Source organism: Protopterus annectens, chromosome 6.part0 (assembly GCF_019279795.1).
Source record: "Protopterus annectens isolate FY-2018-M chromosome 6.part0, PAN1.0, whole genome shotgun sequence".
Lineage (NCBI taxonomy): Eukaryota > Metazoa > Chordata > Ceratodontiformes > Protopteridae > Protopterus > Protopterus annectens.
In genome coordinates this window covers 920,714,127-920,737,614 of record NC_056737.1, presented here as the reverse complement: position 1 = coordinate 920,737,614, position 23,488 = coordinate 920,714,127, and the positions used below count along the sequence as shown (strand labels likewise).

Genomic DNA, 23,488 nt, shown 5'->3' with positions numbered 1-23,488 from the left:
TGCATCCCACTATATGCCTGCAGTGAAGGCTATGACCAAACAGTAGATTGGTAAAACCAAACACATACCCCTAGGCTACATTTACATTGGCTGCCCTTCCTCTGAGGGACTGTGGTACAACATGACCCTGCTCTAACCCCTCCTCCTACAGGAAAGGCACTCCCATTCTCCCCACTCCTGCTCTTCTGTATTATATTGCATGTCTTCTGCTATTTTACCACAGTCTTCTGTTCTTTATGTCACTAAACCTCCTCATATTATACTTTTATTTTTATCATAGAATTTATACATTTTTTTTTATCTTTCTTCATTCACCAAAAAGCAAATGCAACTGCCTGTCTTACCATGTGTACAAAATACTGTCTAATAAATTAATCCATTATTACTTTTTGAATTTCAAACTAGTCTTTCCCCAAGTTTCTAGAACTGTTTAGGGTCATTGTGTTCCGTAGTCTCACTTAACCTCCTTATTCTATCTATTTATTCTGTCTTTACTTTTTACCTATCTGCACGTCAATATTTTCTCTCCACCTTTTGTTTAAAGGCTCATCCACCCTTGAGTTGCAGGCTATTTTCAAATTTTAAATCATCATCCCATAATCTCTCAAATATAGATTTCCTTTTTTTACTTTCCAGTAAGGGAACGTTAATTTTCACTGTATCCTTATTTATTAATCTTTTCCACTCACGTCTTATCATATCACTTTATTGCCAAATGAAAAGCCTACTGACTACTACTTTACAACTGCCCACTGTTAAAGTTTTATGTTGTGCACAGAAATGGGTTCTGCTGTACTAAGTCCAACTAAAACATATTTTAATATTCTGCAAACAAATGTTCAATCTCTTAACTTTCATTTTTAAATACTGCACATACATATTCCTTTTAATGCGTGTATAATAAATTTAATGTCTGCCATGTAAATCATATATATATATATTTTTATTTTATTTGATTTTCTATATAAACACTTAATTCCTCACATAATGTAATTTTTTTTTTTTTCAAATCTACAGCAGCATAGATGTTTATAATCATTACTCTGTTTCTCTGGCCATCCAGATACTATGTACTTATTGTTTCTCCATCCTTAGAGTTAAGTTTACTTTTTTCCAAATAAGAACTGCAGAGCATTTCTCATAACCAAATGATACAATCCACTAACCTCCCAATCACGTCTGTGTACTCACCTTTTTCTTTAAACCATAAGAATGCATATACTGACCTGAAATAATATCACATTCCATCTCAGACACTTTAATACTGCTTCTCAAATTGCCTGTGACTGGTACTACATCTTTTACCGTTCCCCGTTTTCATTTTTTTTCTTTTACTTACTCTTTCTCCTATGGAGGAATGCCCATCTTCTCCTGCTCCACTTTCTTCTTCTGTTCCATAACTCTCTGTATCATTCTGTAATACAGAAAAACTATTTTTTACCTTATTCACATGGACATATACCCATTTGTTCTCTCTTTTCTTCTCTCACCAGACAGATTTCAATGCCATTCCGGGTGATAGTTTCACATTACTTAGATTATGTTCATATTCTCTATTCCTGTTTTCCTTTTGTCTTTTTCTTATTTGGTTCTTGTAAATTAGTCAGACCAAAAATATTTACTTTCAGGCAGCATGCACACTTGGACTTACATTTCTCACACAACGTGACTTGTTTCTTCATGTATGCTCTGCATCTTCTTTGAGCACAATTTCTAGTGATGCGAGTTCCACTACACAGAGCTGTAGTCCCCTAAACAGCGCTCCACACCCTTTGGCCTTCAAGACTTTGGCTTTTACTGTAGAAAGCCGACTGGTACTTCATACACAGATCCATGCTATCTACAGCACAGCTCTTAAAAAAAAAAAATGGGGCAGCTGCACCCTTTGCCCACCCTTGCTAATACGCTACTGCCACTACATACACACTCACAACACACACACACAATATGTATATACACATCTACATGCATGGGTGTCATTCAAGTAGTACACTACATTATCTAAACACAAGTGGTCTAAAAAAGGGATCTACTCACATCTGATCCAATTATATTCTTTAGCACATTTTATGGGTTGTATCTCTGATAATAACAAAAGGTTATGATTTTTTTGATCACTTATGAGTCTTCTTAAAGATTTATAGGTAATATTGCAGTCTGTTTTATCATAATGTGATGGACTGTATAACCCAGCAGTGCACTCCCTTTTTTCCATTGTAGTGTGACCATGGAGTTGGTATATATAAGTTAGGGGTGTAAGGGGTGAAGGGAGCCAACATGCTTGGTTAAATGAAGTGTGTTTAAATCAGTTGTGTTTAGATATTTTGTCTTTTATTTCAACTGACATACACACACCACTAAACGTATACACTTACCTAACCCTTACTTTTAAGCTGTATGATCTTACACACACACACTCCCCTAATCTGTAATACCAAAACATTGATATATTTTCTCCTCCCTTTGGCAGGTTCATCACAGCCTATATTTTGACACTAAACACAATTGACCACTACCACAATCCCAGAACACTTTTAGTGAAACTGTCATTCAGACAAATCACATGGAACCATATATATCTATAAATAAAAACAGATATAAAACATTTAAACAGTTAAGAGTCAGCTGTCTATGCCTTATAATTCTCCTCTTCCCATCACAGTCCATAAAACTCTTCAATATATGACTTATCAGTTACTTGTTCTCAGCAGATACCAAACTTCCCAGCTCCATTCTAAATTTCATGCAGGTATTTTTTCCTAAATCATAAACTGCTTAACCAAAAAGTTAATTTTCTCATTTAATTTGTTTTCTTCCATGGCTTCAGTTTCACAAACATTTGCATAAATCATATTCTGGTTGTAAATAAATCGGTATATGAGAAACCAGACCAAGGCTGCAAAGTATTTTTCTCATTAAAAGTGATCTATCAATTTAAGCAACTAATTCTGCATTTCAAAAAATACAATATATTGTCTTGCTGACATCATGTGTAGTACAGCTCTTGCCTGCAAAGGTCTAGATACTACAGATTTTAGTATTTGTGTTCATATACAATACCTGTCCAGAGGACTTGCTGTGTGTTACAGCATTAATTAGTCTCATATCATTTTTCCTGTCAGTTTTAAGTTTCACTGTTTGTAAACTTTGACATCATCCCTACAGTTTTTTGGGCTGTCTGTCCCTCCGTACTTATTTAACATCTGATGTTGTTGACAGTGTGACTCATTGTTACATGGAATTCTCCACTGCTTTCCAAGGGTTTGCACAGTGTTTTTTCACTAAAGCAACTTGTATTCTCCATTATTACAGATCACAATACGTCTGGATCCTTAACTTGAGAGTCTGTTATGTTATATGTCTTAATTTTTCAAAAGGCAACCAGTCATTTTGATTTCCAGACATAGCTACAACAGTTCCATCCTTCAGTTCGACTACAGAATGTTCTTTATGTAGTACAACGGATTTTGGTCCATCTGCATATTCAGAGTAAAAAAATCTTATGAGCAAACCTTCATCACTTTCTACATGGAAGCTTCCTCTCCTCCTCACAGGAAGTAGAGCAAAAACACATCCCATAATAAGGGGAGTTCCCTATGTTCTGGCCAACATTCTCCCATTTGTACAGACAAACCTGTTCAATACAAGCAAATAAATAAAAGAAAAATCACAATTTCTACAGTATTTATGAAAATTAGACAAAAGACAATAAATAAATCCATGAGTGGGATGGCAACAAGTGGAAAGCCCACAAATACTAATTGGTAGGGTACTGACAGACAATGGTCACAGACTCATGTTTTGAAACAGCAGCACTGAGACACAGCATGAGGTAAGTTTTATTATTTATTTCTAGAAGGCAACCAGAAATGAGCATTCAGTAGAGGGCGAGGTTAACAAATGGGTGTACTTTGCTGTGTCTGGTCAGCAACTGTGTGTTTGTGAGAAACAGAACCATAGCTAAGTCTGTCTTATTTAATTTTATTTTATTTACTACAAACAGATATTTCAGATGTGTACAAAGACACTAAACAAGCTGTACCTGATGGTCTGGCTATGAGTGCTTTGTGTGTGAGAAACACAACTTGACTGCTGTAATTTGTTCAATTATTCTTGGACTGGCTTTGCAGGACTTGTATGATTTAAACATAGCAAGTTGAAAAGGAATACTTTACTGTGGATGCCTACTGCTTGTGTGATGCAAAGTTGCAATACCTTATGTGGTCATTAATTTTTAATAATTTTTAGATATGTTAAGTATATACAGACAACAAAGTGGATACAACTATTGGGTGGGGGGCTGGCTGTAAAAGTAACTTAGTCTCCTATCAGTTACTCAGTTTAAACAGCATGGCTTTACAGACTAGTGTGCATTTGTGTGAAATCAGATGGAATGTTCTCTCTTTCTCTCTGGCTGTTGTTTGTGCGAAACAAAGCCAAAGCTGTCCCTGACTTTTTGCCTTATGTTTCTGCTCTTTTTATCTTGTCCTTTGCCCAGTTTAAATAATTTAGCTTTGCAGTACTAGTGTCCATTTGTGTGAAGTAAGCTGTAACATCTGTGGCTACTGTTTGTGTGAAACAAATTAAAACTACACACCTCTGAAATGTCCTTGACTTTGCTTCATATTTTTGGTTTGTTCCACTTTTTTTTAGCAAATTATTGAGGAATGCAGTCACTAAATAAGGACAAACATCCAAGTTTCAGAAATCACATCCTTCAGAAAATGTATGCTAATGCAAAAACTGTTATTCTGCTAACTTTTGAAATACAAAAGAACAATGTAAAGTATATCGTCACACTTTAAAGTACATCACAGCATCTGGTGAAATATGTGCCATGATGCATCTTGCTCTGCTCATTTCTTATTTATGTGGGCCATGTTTTGAATAAAAAAGCTTTGTTAACTTTTTATTCAAACCAGGTCACAAATAAATTTAGTGTTTCCCTTGGAGGCATCACCTTAGGGATCTTCCGTAGACTTTAAATGATGTTTTCTACACTTGTGCAGAACGTGTCCATTCAAGTTTATGGATGCATTTCACATTTTCTTGAGCTAATGTAGCTGAGATTAAAGATCATCTTTAATTTTCAGTGGCATTAGTGAAGGGAAAACAAATTCAATGAGCACTGCTTTCACTGAATCTATGAGGGAAAAAGTTTCCTGGCCTGGCAAAAATGCTAATCTCTGCTTTATGCACCACATAGGGTGGTGTTAAAAGGCAAGTCACAGATTCTTACAATACACTTTAAAATCTGCCACTGATTTTGAGCTCCTGACACGTTGAAAAGACTCTGCAAAGTTAAGCAAGCCACCTAAATATGGAAAATTTGTATACTTGCAGTCTACAACAGGCCACCATTAGATTTAGACACTTTGTAAAAATTTTTGGAGCAGTAGATAATCAACAGGGCAATACAGAGAACTGATATTGTGACCCAGACACAAAAAATCTTAGGTACTTTCTGAACTCTGTAGCAATGGGAATATGATAAGCATCTTTCAAGTTTAGTGTTACCAAAAAGCTTGAATGAAGGATAAGAGGTAAAAGACTACACAGAGTCAACATTTTTAACTTTGGAACCATGACAAACTGGTTAAGGATTTAAAGTTCTAGCACTAGCCTCCATGAAAGTTCTTTCGATGTACCAGAAATATTCTGGAATAAAATATTTTGCCAAACAGAGTTGGTGTCACTGATTCTATAACCAACTGGTAAGCATTTTCTTGACGGCAAGAGGAAACAATGTTGTCTGAATGGGGGGGGGGGGTTCTGAAAAAGGGGGAGAGGATCTCCCAAAGGAATTTGCATCCCTCCAGTACTACTTTAAGAATGCAGTTGTCTGTGGCATAAAGTTGTTATGGTAAGGTGTTGTAGTAATCATTCAGTTCTACTGGACTGTCTCTTTTGTGGATGGTTCCTTTTTTGTTAGACTCATCCTGCCACTTTTTCTTAAAACTCTGCTTGCCTGAGAATTGTTGAAAATGCTTGTTCTGCTTTTACACACACAGAAAAGAAACATAAGATTTTGAGGCCTTAGAGAGGGATAGGTGAAAAATATTTAAAACTCCCTGAATAATATTTTCTTACTCATCAAATTGCTTGAGGACTTGGGTTGCAGAAACACCAAAAAGTACCTCCTTGTCAAGAGGAGAATCTAAGATTTCAGATATTTTCATCTTCAGAAAAGCTTTGAGTACGACCCAAGCAAAACACCTCATAACAGTAGCAATGGAAGCTACCCTGGAAACAAAGTCAGCACTATCATAAATACATTTTAAGCCATGTTTATTATAGTAATCTAACAGTATAAACAGCAGTGTTCAAATAAGCCCTTCTATCTGTAGATGGTACTGACGCAAAAATTTAATTGTCAAAACAAGTCAACATATATTTCAATGTACGAGCCTAACAGTTTAGAATTCTGAAGGGTAATGCTGTGGAAGAATAATCTCTTACCAAATCTGTCAAAAGCATTCTCATCATTATCCAATGGGGAAGGATTAGCATTTACCAGATCTTTGTTAGCAGCTGCATAACCACAGAGATGAAACCTTGCAAAGAGCACCATGTAATAAAACAGTACAAGTCAGGGTAGACAGCAGACTACACAATATTTATTTAAAATATTTAAAATCAGAACATACAAGTTGAGAGCTCTCATTCTGAGTGAGGAGATTAAAATGAAAAAAGGAGAGGAAAGTTGAGACTGATGGGTTTCGTTACCAGCATAGGAAAGCATATCTGATTCCAACAGGGCAGACCCATGTTCTAGGCAACTGTTCTACTACACATGGGACTTCTGAATTGGATGCAGTGGTCCATGCTGACTTAGTAAAGCCACATGAGGTATTCCCTTTGGAAAAGGCTCCTTTCCATTGACTGGAACAAATCAAGAGCTGGAATTATGGACAGCAGTTGGTATAATCATGGAATATATGGTTTGCACTTCACCATTATGACTAGTGGGGAAGGAAGAGAAACCGCTGACAGGAGAGCATAAAATAAGTGATACTGCCTCTTTGAATAATGTTGTTCATAATGACCAAGATGGCTTTAAAGTCTGCAAGTATTGTGACCTGAGTGTTGAAAGTGATCATGCTAATTTATTAGACAAGGCCTATTCCTTTGTGCCTTTGAGAACACATATTTTGGACATTTTAACTCACACTTTAGATAATCGCTTGTATAAAAAAGCACATTTAATTTAACCCTCCTCCGAATCCCATGATTCGTATATTTGAGAAATTATATGAATTTGATTTTAGAGAGATCTGTAAGATTAGGAATTATACAATATGTCAGAATCAGCAAAAATGTGTGGGACTTCTAAATATTTGTCACAACAGGGACATAAGGATAATGACGCCAGATAAGGAGGTGGGTTCATGGTAATGAATAAGTTTGATTGTATTTTTAAATGAATGCATTATTACGTGATTCAACTTACGGCAAGTTTCCAACAATGAAGTAAGCATAGCCTATGCTAAGATTGATACCATAATGTACAACGTGCATACAGGCACAGACAAGTGAGGCTGAGTTAGAGATACTTAAGCTACATAAGCTGCTCATTCACATTATTTTTGGCATTCCTAAAATCCACAAGGATTTACAAAATCCAACCTTATGTCCTCTGGTAGGCACAACTCTAAAGCATACCCCATTGCTAAATTTCTTGATTTAAAATTAAAGGGAGTTTTTATATGGGTTGAATTATCTTCTCAAAGATTCATGGGATTTTCTTGATCAAACTGTGAAGAGTTCAATACGACAATAAGGTTATATTTTTAACCACTGCAGGTCAAAGACCGGTTTATGGTCATATACAGTCACTAGGTTTTGAATGTTTTTTTGATCTCTTAACTGAATCAAGTGCTGTTTAACACACATGATATTAATATCTTGGCACAATTTATGGAAATAATACCTGCAGATAATTATATGTTTCTGAAGGAACTTATTATTACCGGAAAAAAAAACAAGTGTGACCAGCTATGTTATATGGGTTGGAGACGGTAGCATTGTCGAAAAGGCAGGAGTCAGAGCTGGATGTGGCAGAGTTAAAGATGTTAAGATTTGAACTGGGTGTGACTAGGATGGACAGGATTAGGAATAAGTATATTAGAGGGTTAGCTCAGGTTGGACAGTTTGGAGACAAAGCAAGAGAGGCGAGATTGCGTTGGTTTGGACATGTGCTGAGGAGGGATGCTGGGTATATTGGGAAAAGGATGCTAAGGATGGAGCTTCCAGGTGAGAGGAAAAGAGGAAGGCCTAAGATGAGGTTTATGGATGTGGTGAGAGAGGACATGCAGGTGGTTGGTGTGAAAGAGCATGATGCAGAGGACAGGAAGAAATGGAAACAGATGATCCGCTGTGGCGATCCCTAACGGGAACAGCCGACAGAAGATAATGAGATGATGATGATGTATTGTGCTGGAGTTTTCACACTAGATATCTAGATGACAGTTGCATTACTTAGATTGATAAGATCAAAAGAATTGAAGAGCTTCTACACTACATTAACAGTACTACAGATGCTTTGCAATTTACTCAAGAAGTTAATGATCAAAGAGTGAATTATCTGGACCTTGATTTACAAAAGGATGGATTATTTAAATGATTTATTTCAATCATATATACAGGAATCCCACATATTCAGATTCTCTTTTACACTATACTAGTTGCCATCCTAGATATAAAAAAGGGCTTTGGTGAAAGGGCAATTCGTACGGTTTGCATGAATAATTTCTGAATTTGATGACCTTAATTTGGAATGTGATAAAATGACAATGACGTTTACTATGAGAGGCTATCCAGATGGTTTTATAAAACCTATATTTATAGAGGTCATAGACAAAAGCAATACTAGGTAATTTAAGCTATTACTCAGAGATCTGAACAAATCTAATATAACATCAAATGTTGGTATCAATATGAATACAGAATCGTATAAGAAGGCATTAGGTACAGCCTACAGTATAGATCATAGTGCCATTCAGCAGTCCACAGAGAAAAACTGAAATATTTTTTATCAGTAATCAAGAGTTAAAATACATATCTGGGGTAAGACCGCAAATAGTTTTTAAGAGAGGAAAAGCTTTAAACAGTATTTGGAAAGTTTAGGTAACAAGACTTTGAGTTCCAGAAAAAAATAGGGATTTATAAATGTGGTAGGTACCCCCAGTATGCATTCATCTTGTGGGATGAGCAATTAGTGGTAAAACAACATAAATACATTGCAAAATGTTATTTTAATTGTGGTATAAGGGGAGTCGTGTATTTACCCAAATGTCACTGTTGCCCAGGTTTTTAAGTAGGAGAATCAGAAAGGCCCTTGAGGGAACAACTCTATGAACATTCATATGATATTGGACGTGAACATGAGAAAAATGCTCTGTTTAAACATATTAAAAAATTTCCCCCACATTATTTTTTATTTGCAGTATTAGACAAAGTGGAAAAATCCATGGGGGGCAGTCCTTGGAATCTTGGAATGAACTATTACAGGCTAGAGAATTAAGGTGGCAATGACAGCTTGATGGCAGAAGACATCCTGGCCTTAATGAAAGTGTTTTTATTGCTAGCATTTTGAAGCTTCGGGTTATGACATTTCACAGTCACCGGTATTAATTTTGTTTCCTTGGGTTCATAGGTGTGCACTAGGCTAATGTACCTGCAGCCTTTACAAGCCTATTCCATAGGATTACCCCGGCATTGTGCCACCTAACCTTAGTTCCTAGTGCCTCTGTCGAGCAGAGCCACTGGAGTGATCCCCGGAGTGAATTTTTTATTTCCCATCCACTCATCAAGATTTCTCTTGAAGAGGGCCAGTGAGGTGCTCTGCTTGACATGTATGGGAAGTCTATTCCATAGTATGGGCAGTGTCTGGGTTATGAAGGTGTCCCTCCAGCATGTTCTGTTGATTGTGGTAATGAGGTTGAGGTCTCAGAAGCGTGCGGTGCGGAGGGATTGGTATATCTTTAGATTTAGTATTTCTAACAGAGCTGAGTCAGACATGGCTTTGTAAGTCAAGCAGAAATCGCCTCTAAGCAGGTGATATGAGATCGAGAATAGTTGGAGTTTTTTGAGTCTGTCCATACAAGGCAAGTGTTTAAGGCCTAGGATCCTCTTTATGAGGTACTTTTGCGGCCTCTCCAGTTGTTGCAGGTGTCTAGTGAGGTACATGCCAAATGGGGCGTTGTACTCGATGACTGGTCAAATGAGGGAAGAGTAGAGGAAAACAATGACCTCTTTCTTCCTGGATGCAAAACCCTTAGTAATGAGATGTGCCACACAGAAGGACTTTCTGACCACAGTGGCAACGTGGTGGTCAAAAGAGGTTGCTGTCAACCTGTGTTCCCAGATCTCTTATAACGCCTTCTGTGTTCAGTGGACTACCATCAATGTTTTAATTCAAGGGAACCAGGGCTTTTCCCAAAGGGTATGAAGACACATTTTTTGGCACTGAGCTTAAGGCCATGATTCTGACACCAATCGTTGGTCACATTGAGGCCTTTCTGTAGGATGCCAGCATCACTTGGGGAGTTAATAATATCTTCCAACTTGCAATCGTCTGCTCACTTTGTCAGCCAGAGTCCCTTTGTTTTGGCCTGGACTTCAGAGAAGTAGATACCAAACTGGAGAGGACCCAGCACCGAACCCTGTGGGACTCCACTCGTGACTAGTTGGCAGTCTGACTTGGAGTCAGCTACTTTCACACTGTGGGTTCTATCTGTGAGCCAGTTTGCAACCCACCTAGTGATATAGGGGTTGATGCCTAGCTTAGTAAGTTTATGATTCCTGAGCGGGGAATGGTATCAAAGGCCTTGGCCAGATCAAGGTAGGCTGTATGAACCAACTTACCTTCATCCACAGCTCTGGTGACTGACTCAAAGTCGTCAACCAAGTTGAGCAGGCATGATCTACCCTTCACAAAACCAAACTGTGTAGGATCCAGAGTTTAGAGATTCCCTATATCCTTGTTTATTAGGTCCATGATGATGCGTTCCATAGCTTTGCATATCAGACTCGTCAGGCTAATGGGGCGATAGTTCCCAGGGTCTGTAGTCGCTCCTCCTTTGTGGAGAGGGATGACTGTAGCAGTGCGCCATTTGGTAGGGACGAAGCCTGAGGTGAGGCTGTGATTGAACAGGGTACACAGGTGAGGTGCCTGTTCACTCTGTAGTTCATGTACAACACAGCCATGGATGCTGTCAGGTCCCATAGAAGCTGTATTCTTGGCCTTAGACAGTGCTGTTTTAACCTGTGCAACAGTAATACTGGGTGCCTGGCAATCTACTGGTATTGTGATTGGTCCTTTGGGGGGGGGGGGGGGTAAATTTAGCACTGAATCTGTTCCCCAGTATATTTGCAATATCTGTTAGCTCAGTATAGGAGACACCATTGTGCAGTAGCTCAGAGCAAATCTGGGTGTTACTGAGGGAATAATAGTTGGTTTTATAAAGTTTTTTTAGCAGTCTTTTAATATTAATTCATTTTTTCCTCCTCTGACAGTTGATTATGGTTTTTAATAACAGATCTTTGCATGCAAAGAGTTATTTAATTGTACAATGTTTTCAGGAAAAGTATGGTCACATAGTTTGTGTTTTCAGTTATTCCATGATACGTTTATGATATGTTTTAATTTTCATTAGCATCTTTCAAGTTTGAAATGATCACTTTGTAAATTGGGGACTGGCCAAAAATAGTCACATGTGCAATTGGGAAGTTTTTAAATTGACGGCTTTCTTTTGGTAGCATTGTTCTGAAGAAATTCAGAATATAGAACAAAAATGGTCAACATGTACTTTGTTTATGACTTTTATTTTAAATAAATATTGTGTGGTGTTAAGTACTACCCCGACCCATATCATTTTTAACTTAACAGCTGGGCTAGAAAGTAGAAATAACTGAAGGATCAGATCTGGAAAGAGAAGATAACTACTTGTAAGGCCATAGGGCCTTTCTAAAGTCTCTCTGCTTTTTTAGGTTCCTGCTTAGACTTCTTTTTTTTGGGTCCCGTGGGAATAAAAACTGCGGTACCATTGACATGCTTCATCCTACATCTGAGAATGAAGCCTGAACCACAATAAGCAGTGTCGGAAGAAGTCTGTAATTTAGGCAAGTTGTCACAAAGTGTACAAAAGCAGAAAAAACTTAAGAACTTTCTGAACTCTGTGGCAATGAAAATATGATGATAATCAACTTTTAAAGTCTGGTGTTCCCACAAAACGTGAAGGAGGGATAAGAAGCAAACTTGAAATACATCCTCTAAGGCTGGCAATAGAGAAGGAATTGGCACTGAGACTAGTACATCTACTGGACCATGTCATAATCTGTCTCTACAGAGGTAAATAACCACTTGTTCCCACTGAAAAACATTATCCTTTCAGGAAAAGGTTTCACAGAAAGAAAATCCCTCTAAAGGAGATTCTGAAGTAACACCTTCCCCAGAATCAAAGTCAGGGTTGCAGTCAGAATTAATAGAAGATGCCATGTCCCCTTCTTTCTCCTCTTTATCATACAGAGGAACCTCTGTATTTTTGGGACCTGGATTATTTTTGCTACCAATAAAGTTATTTTGCAAAGATTTTACAGCCTGTATTAATTCTGGGGCTAGAGAAATACATTGTTCCTGTACAATAGGAATAGTGTGAGAAGACATATGGTTAACTTTTTGTTTCGTCTTCTTGACTCGTGCATGGTGCCACATCCTATGGAATAGGTATTTCCCCTCAGCAACCCAGGGACACACTCCTGGCTGGCATTCTCGAGACCATAGAAAGGGGATCTCTTGTGGCAGTAAGGACACCCAAACAGCTGCAGAGGACATGACTAACTTCCAGTCCATAGTGGTCGAAGGGGCTACACCAGAGGAATCCAGGGAAAAAGTGAGTGGTCAAGGGAGCAACCAATGGCCACAGCAGAATCGCTCACCAGTGGCTGAGGCAATGACTGGGTCTGCAGTATAAGCGAGGGCTTCCACTTAGATGACTTCTTCTTTAGTCCCGTGGGAATAGGAATTGAGGTTCCACGGACTTGCTCGATCCTGCATCTGAGAATGAAGCCTGAACCACAGTAAACAGTGTTGGAAGGACTCTGCAATTTAAGCAAGTTTTCACAAAGTATACAAAAGCACCAAAAAAATTAGAAGCTTTCTTAACTCTGTGGCAATGGGAAAAAAGATGATAGGCATCTTTGAAGTCTGGTGTTCCCAAAATGCTCGAATGAGGGATAAAAGGTGTGATGTTGTCCCTACTCTGGGCCAGCAATCAAGGTGACTTAATCCTCATCACTGACTCTGGTGAGAGATGGTCACTAACATTAAAGATGGATTCACACAGTATTTTCAGATGCAGCTCCCCACACCAAGCACAATTTCCCTTTAGAGCACACAAAAGGAGCGGTCTCCAGGTTTGGGGCTGGACTTTATTACTTTGTCTAGGCCCACATAAAACTCCACAATGACCACCTTGGAGCTCTCTGTCCCTGTTCACAGTAGCTGACACACACATTTGAATACTTAAGTTTTACACACACACACACACACACACACACACACACACACACACACACACACACACACACAGACAAAAAACTGGGAAAAGCTGGCACAGATTTACTAGCTATACCTGTTTCTGCCCAGACTCTGAGGTAATCAGGCTGCCACCAGTCAACTATTTTAAGGCTCTTACAAAGGGTACCCAGTTATACTTTGCACAATTAATAACAATAATGGAGTGTGGCCAGAGCAGCAAGGCTTTCAGGAGCGGCCACAGTGTCACTAAAATAAGCATAAGTACTCTCAATATGTTAAAAGCATTCTCTAAAGGACCAGCCACAATAAATGGTATTAAAATATTTCATAATAAATAATAAAACAGACAAAAAGAGAAAACTGAATACAATAAACAACAGAGTTCAACCACAGAGATTTCAAAAATACAGTTGGATAGTTTCTCACAGTTAAAGAAAACAATACTAAACTATTCTCAATAGATATCCCTGTCTAACTAAAGAATTAGCAAGGGAGGCTATGTGCTGAGTATCTTATCACAGCAAAGGCCAGATGATGTCTCTCTGGCTCACTCTCTCAGATTGACTGAATCTCACTGACTGACTGTGGGGATGTGTGAGATATAAATCAGAAATCTTTCATGTCAGATTCTAAAGTGCTGCTGAGAGGGTTCTGAAGAGCTCGGCTGGTTAGAGGATGACATGACCTCTGATCACCTGAACTCTGGTCGAATACACACACATAGCTTTACTAAGATCTGTGGCAGCATCTGAAAGCTATAACACAATTTCAAACTTTCCACCCTTCTAGGGTTCTCTGATAAAATATTCACATTTGATCAGTTACAGCAAAACAACCTAATATACATTTTTACCACAGGTAACTTTACAATATATATATATATATATACACATACACATACATACACACACACAAAAAATTTAACACCAGCATCTGTACAATCAGAGAGATAATCAAATGACAGACTTTTTCACAAAACTCCAGCTGGCTGTGCTGGCATATGTGCACAAGTACTACCTTACTCTTTCTGGCACAGATGGCACTACCTCATACCTTCACAAAAGGTAACAGATAATGCAAAGTCAACATTTTGAACTATTGAACCTTGACAAACTGGTTTAGAATAGAAAGGTCTAGCACTGGTCTCCACAAAAGCTCTTCTTTTACCTGTTTAAATATGTACTTGCTAAAGAGAAGTAATGTTGGACAATGTACAACTTCTTAAGATTAAAGTAAGGCAATTACATATTCTGTTGGGTCTTAAAACACTAACAGGGAAATTTGTATCCAGATGTTGCACAAAAACTGTGATAAAATACTTAGGACAAACCACCTCTAACTGCCATTTCCATACATACTAAAAATAGTGCTCAATGCTGGTATTCTTACGGGGATCTGTCAGCATTTTAAAAAAGAGGAAATGCATGGAGGGAACCCCCTGAAGGGAACTTATCTGTCCCGTAATCTAAGAAAAAGTCGGCCACTGATCCTGTAAAGCTCAGTAGGAGCATTCTCAAGGGTGACAAGTACATTCTGAGAGATATTCTGGCATCCTGGCTACTATTTTCTCCACTGACAGCAGCCTAGGCAAGTGTGTGGTGGGGGCCAAAGGCTTTGGAGGACTGACCGTCTCTTATATCCCTGGCAGGATGTAACCCATAAAGCAATGGCTATTACAGCAATGATATATGGTGAACATCACCTTATTTCACACTCTACAGTACAAATTATAGGGACTGCAAAGAAATCATACCAATCATGACTGAAATCACGCAAAAAATATTTACATGTAGATAGAAAGACAGGAGCTGCAAGAAAGGACAGGTCCCCATCATCTTAAAATCTAATCTAATCCCTTATCTGTTCCTTAAATTTCAGGTAATCTTGTATCTGTTTTATTTGTGATACTTTAAACACACTTAATTTCACTGTTACATGTAATCTGCATTTCAAACTAAGAAGAAATTATATCTTGCAGCCTTCTGGTACATCTGAGATACACATCCATCTCAGTGCCTAAGAATTAGACCCTTGAATTAATTAAATAAAAGTAAGTAACTATGGACAGTAAATCTTATCACAGGTTTTGAGTAATGCAGTGATATAAGCAGTTGGCCACAGATGTAGATGTCCATCCACTGCATGAGCCAAAAAAACTAATATGTAATTACAGTGATTGGCACAACTATAGATTCTGGTCTGACAGCCTCAAGATATTTTTTAGTTCCACTTGCAACTTTAAAAAAGAGGATAAAACAGTCACTGACTCAATATTGCTTGAGCTATGAACACGTAACCAGCTAATATATTTTGCAAACAAGTGTATCTATTGCCAAGGTCCTAATTACTTAATATACTGGTTTTAATATACCATTATATTTCTAGCAGAGAAAAGAAATTAAAAATTATTTGTTACATTTTAAACAGATACAAAGACAGAACAACAAAAAAAAATAACTGTGTCCCCAGGATATCCCAGTGGGAAGTCACATTCAGTTGGAGTTCTACATGCTTCACTTACTCTATATACAACTACAAATGTGAAAGATATGTATAAATGTCACCCAAAGACCCATATCAGAAAGAAATCTTTCATAAGACATTTAAAGTTTTCAAATAAATTAAATGCACAAGTGGTTGGAAGCAGTTACTGCAATATTATACCAATTCTTCAGAAACAGTTGGAAGCAAAGATCTCTCCACCCAAGATTGTGCTAGACAGTCAAGAGGAGAAGGTTAACACCCGCACTACACCTCAAGAAACACATAGCCCTTCTAAACCCACACCACCAACACCCATACATAGCAACACTAAACCCACATATGTGGAGGCCCTTAACAGTAACCTACCCAAGCAACAAGGACCTCCGAAGCTGAAATGCCAACAAACACCAATCACAACCAAAGTGTCACATAGCTTACAACACCAGTGTGCCACCCGACAACAGCCTCTAAGGCAAGACAACGTAATCAACACCTTAGTCATAGGTGACTCTATAGTCAGGCACACTGATGTCCCACAAACTAGGCTGAACAAGGAGAAAATTACAGTCAGCTGCCTCTCAGGTGCCAGGATTCACCACATAACACATGCACCCAAGTCACTCCACAATAAGTACAAATATGACTCTGTCATTGTCCATGTTGGAGTGAATGACATGAGATGTACCTCCCTGGACTACATGAAAAGAGACATGGAAGAGCTCTCGGATCATGTGGCCCAGGCAGGTATGACCCTAGCTCTGAGTAGCATCCTGCCTTCGCCAAGAATGATACCACACTATAAGGACAAAATGATTGACTTCAACAACTGGCTAAGCTTCTGGTGTCATTCAAAGTGGATCCAGTATCTGTCTGCCTGGGACGCCATGATCGATAGACCACAATGCTTTACCAGAGATGGTCTGGACCTGTCGCCTCTGGGATTCAGATTACTGGCTAAAGCTCTTGTCAACCCTATAGTGTCTTTTTTAGGCAACGTTCAAAGGACAAAACCACCACCGTAACAGGTACAAACATGCAAAATCTGAAGGTAATGCTACTCAATGCTAGAAGTCTAAACCTAAAAATGCACTCTCTTGAGGCACTCCTAAAAATGGAGAACATCGATTTCTGTGCAGTAACTGAGACCTGGTTCAAGGCTCCAGAGAGCACCCCTGCAATACCAGGCTACAACTCTTACCACACTTTCTGGCCACCAAACCAGGACCGAAACACTAAAGTTGGAGGAGTGTCCATATTCACCAAGGATATTCACAACACCAGGCTAGTTGCCCAACACAATGCGTCTGAAATTCTCCAGGTGCAATTAACACTAGGTAAGACTACAATCCAAATTGTAGCTTGCTACATATCCCCCACCATGCCGCAAGATTCTCAATACACCTTTCTAAACATACTGGAGAATATTAAGATACAACCAAACACCCTAATAATGGGTGATTTCAACTACCTTGTCATTAACTGGGAAAACTACTCATGTACCAACACCTTTGCCCAACAGTTCTTGAAATTCATAAATTTCAATGCCCTGGATCAACTAATCCTTAGTCCCAACAGGGGCACCAATATCCTAGACCTGGTCATTAACAACATGGGAAATCGATGCTTCACACCTATGGTCACCCCCCCGTTGGTCAGGTCTGACCATAAGATAATAACCCTTGACATCAACATACCACCACCACCGCCCCAGTAAGGAAACCTCCATTAAAAACTTCTCCAAAGCCAACTTCATGCTACTCAAGTCAGAAGTGACAAACTTCATGGCACGCATGCAGACGGGAACTGAAAGTTCGACCGCTGAGTCCTACACCAAGGCACTGTACGAGCATATCCACTCATGCATGAATCGTGCCATCCCAAATAGAACCAAGATGCTCTCCTCCAAAAAAAGGAAGCCAATCTGGTCGTCCCCTGCCATAAACAAACTATACAACAGAAGGAAGAAACTGTTGCAGAAAAGAGGAAAATCCCAGGATGCAAAAAACTCCCTTACCAGCCTCAGTAAGAAGCTGAGATCCCTCATAAAATCCTCAAAACTAGTTACGAAAATAAAATTGCCAAAGATTCCACAGACAACCACAAGGTAATCTATAGCTATATCAAGAATCTAAATGGCAATGCTCAGATCTGCTCTGAGCTACAACAGAATGACATTAAGTATACTGATCCCAAGGATATTCCCAATATCCTGGCAGATCGATTCAGTGCAAACTTCACCCCCCTCTCACCCCCTAAAGGGCCCATTTCAATACCGAAAGACTGCCAAATTCTGGTAATAACAGCCACACAGGTAAAAAAACACTCTCCAAAGCTAAGAATACAGCTTCCATGGGACCAAACGACATCCCAGGCTGTGTACTACATGAACTACAAAATGAACTGGAACCTCGCCTAAGTGTCATGTTTAATCATAGCCTCACCTCAGGCTTCGTGCCCACTGAGTGGCGCATAGCTACAGTTATCCCTCTCCACAAGGGGGGATCCATTTTGGATCTCAGGAACTACTGCCCCATCAGTCTGACGAGCCTGATCTGCAAGGCAATGGAACGTATTATCATGGAACTTATAAACTAAGACAGTGGCAACCTTCAAACACTGGACCCCATGCAGTTTGGGCTCATGAAGGGCCGATCTTGTCTCCTGAACCTGACTGCCTTTTTCGAATCAGCCTCCAGAGCTGTGGACAAGGGTAAGTTGGTCCACACAGCCTATCTGGACCTAGCCAAGGCCTTCAACACCAACCCTCAATCTGGAATCATAGATAAACTTACTAAGCTGGGCATTAATCTCTACGTCACTCGATGGGTTGCCAACTGGCTTACTGACAGAACCCACACTGTAAAAGTAGCCGACTCCAAATCCAGCTCCAGACAAGTGACAAGTGGAGTGCCTCAGGGTTCAGTCCTGGGACCGCTCTTGTTTGGCATCTACTTCTCTGAAGTACAGGCCAACACTAAGGGATTCTGGCTAACAAAGTTTGCAGATGACTGCAAACTGGGAGCCATTATTGAATCCCCAAAAGATGTGGATATTCTACAAAAGTGCCTTACAGAAATAGATACTTGGTGCCAGAGCCATGGGCTCAAGCTCAATTCCAAGAAATGTATAGTTATCCCCTTTGGGGAAAAAACATGTTCCCATGAATTGCCATATAGCTGGCAGTACACTAAACACCGAAAGTGTGATAAGAGACTTAGGGACACAGGTGGACAGTCACCTTCGATAACCACATCACCACAACAGTCAGGAAATCCTTCTATGTGGCACACCTCATCACTAAGGGCTTTTTGTCCAGAAAAAAGGAGGTCATTGTCCCACTGTACTCATCCCTCATTAGACCCATTATAGAATACAACGCCCCGTTTGGTATGTACCTCTCAAGATATCTGCAACAACTGGAAAGGCCGCAGAAATACCTCACTAAAAGAATCACAGACCTAAAGCAGATGCCCTATGCTGACCATCTAAAAAAACTCCACCTATACTCTGTTGCATATCGTCTACTCAGAGGCGATCTCTGCTTAACATACAAGGCCATGTCAAACCCAGAGCAGTTGGACATGCTACACTTAAAGAAATCCCAATCCCTCAGAGACCCACGCTCCAGGTATCTAAACCTTGTCATCACAATGAGCAAAACATGCTGGAGGGATAGGTTCCTGACCCAGAGACTCCGCAGACACTGGAATAGACTGCCCATACATGTCAAGCAGAGCGGCTCTTTGGCCCTCTTCAAAAGGAACCTTGATGATTGGATGGGAGATAGGAAATTCACCCCAGGGATCACGTCAGTTGCCCTGCTAGACAGGGATCCAGGGAAGTAAATACTGTGGGAAGAAACAGCCAGGGAATTGTTATGGATAGACTTGTATAGACCCTAGGGCCGATAGCCTAGTACCAACCTATGAACCTATTTCTGAAACCAAGTCCACGAGTTAACTACATTTATAATGGACAGTAGAATGTATTCTTAAAGCTGAACCCTTGGAAAGACAAAATAACAGGAAATGGTCTAGTAACTTGCAGCCATTTTGGCACTTTATGGCAAAGAATGATGCCAACCATAGAAGAGTTACATTGATGGATCTGCTTTCGCGTCTATATTAGGTTGCCGAAAAGGTATTCTGGCAAACACCTATTAAGCGACCTGTAATCAGTGGAAATTGTTTCAGCAATTCGCTAAATTCACTTAGGGCAACAAAACAGTTGCCCGAAGCAACTACAGAACTTTGCCCTTTTCTCCACTATAGTGCAGTCTCAGAGTTGGTATACAGAAATATATATATATATATATATATATATATATATATATATATATATATATACATATATGTGTTAGGGGGTATGGGGGGGTTGAAGCCCCCCACTTGGGTGGGTTCGAGTAAACTAACAGTCGGTTCATTGTGTTTTGGGCAGCTATTTAGTTGCCCTTAGTAAATTCAGCGAATTGCTGATGCAATTTTCGCTGTTTACGGGTCGCTGAATAGGTGTTCGCCGGAATACCATTTCGGCGAACTAATACAGATCCCTGCTTTCAGTGTTTAAGAACGCTGGCATAACTGCACTCTTTATAGGGAATATAACACAGTCTCACACAATGGAGTCGCTTGTGATGGTGACCTAAAAGAGATGTACTAGAGAACCTAGGAAACCACATTCCATTATCTGCCAAATGACACAACGGAACTCGTCGTATGTAGAAGTGAGTAACAATGGAAGCAAACTGAGCAAGGTTCAAAAGGCACATAAGCATTAGGCAGTAAATAAGATTTCCTAAAAGTATTTTCCTTTCTTATATACTCACCCTTGCCCACCCAAGACCCCACTTCCATTAATGTCTAAATGAAATGGTATTAATCTCACAGCAGAAAGTCAGTTATTATAATTGAAAGGGTTACAAGTTTTAAAACTATGCATCTGGAATACAGCATACATCTAGTTGTTCAAATAAGAGTCAGTTATATTTTAAAGTCAGAATAACATCTGCATACATGTCCCTGTATGTGTTAAATGATCTAACAGAGTACATAAATGCTTTACTTTAATCCTAAGAATTTGTTGTACATTTTCCAAGATTACTTCTGATTAGTAAGTGCATAGTAGATTAGTGTAATGCTGACAGCCCTCTTGTTCATAGTTTTATTATAATCACCCCACTACTGAGAAACAGCTCTATGTCGATTCCCACAGTGCAAACAATACTGTAACAGACAGCATAACTCCGTAGCATGTTGGTGCAGAACTTTGATTTGTTTTGACCTCATGCCAGCACTGTATACATTACCCACCTGTTCTCTTGTGACAGACAACATTCTTGTTAAGCAGATTTTTTTCCCAGCAAGAAAATTTAATAACAAATATTTATCAAAGACACATGCTGGCTTGTACTGGAGATGATTATCAGCAACAACAGAGGTTAAAGAAGTCAAATAAGAGAATCTGAGTCAGGTGACATACAGCAAAGTTCAAGATCAAAGCCTTAAGGAGGCCGTAACACCAAAACAAATAGAATCACAGCATACATGTATTGACCCCTACTTCAAAGGTAAATGAGAAGGACAGGGAAAAACAATCAAATTGACACAAACAGACCCAAATGAAAAGTTCTGGATAAAGCAATACCACGGAGTAATACCACAGCTACAAGCATGTAGGTTTACAGAAAAACAAAAACACACAAACACAAGTGCAGCACATAATAAACAAAACATGTTGGAGGGATAGGTTCCTGACCCAGAGACTCCCCATACTCTGGAATAGACTTCCCATACATGTCAGGCAGAGCGCCTCCTTGGCCCTCTTCAAAAGGAACCTTGACGATTGGATGAGAGAAAGGAAATTCACCCAGGGAATCGTCAGTCGCCCTGCTAGACATTGGTCCTGGGAGGTAAATAGTGTGGGAAGAAATAGCTAGGGAATTGTTATGGCTAGGCTTGTATAGGCTCTAGGGCCGATAGCCTAGTACCAACCTATGAACATCCTGACACATAAACAATGATAATGTGTTGTTCACAGCCATGGCTGTGCTGCAGAAAGCAGAGTACCAACAAAATAAATAGATATGGAAATGCACATGACAGTTCAGCATAAATAATTATGCATGCAAATGAACCTCTGCCATAGAAATGCATACATACATATGTTGGAGACAGTGTTCCTCTCCCATGGTCGAAGTACTATTGAAAGTGTCAGTCTAAAAATGTCTGTTAGTCAAGGATAAAGTATTCTGTAATTAATCAGATGAGGTTTAGGGATGCTAAATGACTTGCTCAAAACCACATAGTATGTATATAAAGGTCATGAAATTCTAGCTGCCCTTGCAGTAAGTGATGCTTCTTGTTGGTATTTAGGTTATGTATATGTGATCTATAAGAGCCATCCCAGGGTATGGCGACATCATCCCTAACAGCTATCCCAGGGTATGTGGATATGATCCTTAAGAGCAGTCCCAGGGTATGTGGATATGATCCTTAAGAGCAGTCCCAGGGTATGTGTATATGATCCCTAACAGCTGTCCCTGGTTATGTGAATATGATCCCTAAGAGCCGTCCCAGGGTATGGGAATATGATCTTTAAGAGCATTCCCAGGGTATGTGGATATGAGCCCTAAAAGCCATCCCAGGCTATATAGACATGATCCCAAAGAACCGTCCCAGGGTATGTAGACATAATCCCTTAGAGCTGTCCCAGGGTATGAAGACATGATCCCTTAGAGCTGCCCCAGGGTATGCAGACATGATCCCTTAGAGCTGCCCCAAGGTATGCAGACGTGATCCCTAACAGCTGGCCCAGGGTAGCAACGAAACACACTATGTTTCCACGTTTGTAGAATTTAATAAAAATAACAGCAAAGCTTTTGAGACACAAGCTCTTTTTCAGTGCATAAAACACATTATGAAAACATCCTTATTTAAATAGTCAGCCAGCCAATAATTACACAGCATAAAACTGTCCCTTGGTATGCAGACATGATTCCTAAGAGCTGTCCCAGTACTATCTCCTTTAAATGTGTCATTTTCATCCTGTAAATTCACTAGTGCAGTTGTCATAAGCAATGCACAAAAGGGTGTGCAGTACTGGGTAATGCCAGACTGCCCAGAGGCATTCTGAAGCCAGGTGCCAAAGTAGAATACATACATTTTGTGCGGTGGTCCAATTTGAGTCTGCTAGATAAAACTAATAGAAAATCCCCAAAGTAAGCCTTAATAACAAGTGAAAAGGTCACAAAGCAAAGCCATATGTACAAAAAAAACAGTAAGACCTATACAAGCCAGAGTCTCTACTGTGTAATACCATAAACATCGTCTGAAGGAGGTCCGTGAGATAACCCCTTAAGGGCCTGCAGATACTCCAAGCTCAACACTTACTGAGTTTTCAGGCTAGTAAAGCCAAATCTCACTAGTTGCAAGCATATCATCTTTCATATCCTTTTTTATTGTCGTA

At 39.4% G+C, this 23,488-nt stretch overlaps 1 protein-coding gene across 2 annotated transcripts in view; it reads right to left on the bottom strand.

Moving 5' to 3' along the window:
- ITPK1 (inositol-tetrakisphosphate 1-kinase) overlaps positions 1-23,488 on the bottom strand; it is a 1,534,199-nt gene that overhangs the window by 209,870 nt on the left and 1,300,841 nt on the right. Inside the window, exon 7 of one of the 2 annotated variants that reach the window (XM_044074569.1) lies at positions 1,340-1,414. The exons of the other annotated variant lie outside the window; for it this stretch is intronic. Within the exon in view, the coding sequence (XP_043930504.1) occupies positions 1,340-1,414 (75 nt within the window). The remainder of the gene's footprint in view (positions 1-1,339; positions 1,415-23,488) is intronic. 2 annotated transcript variants of the gene reach the window in all.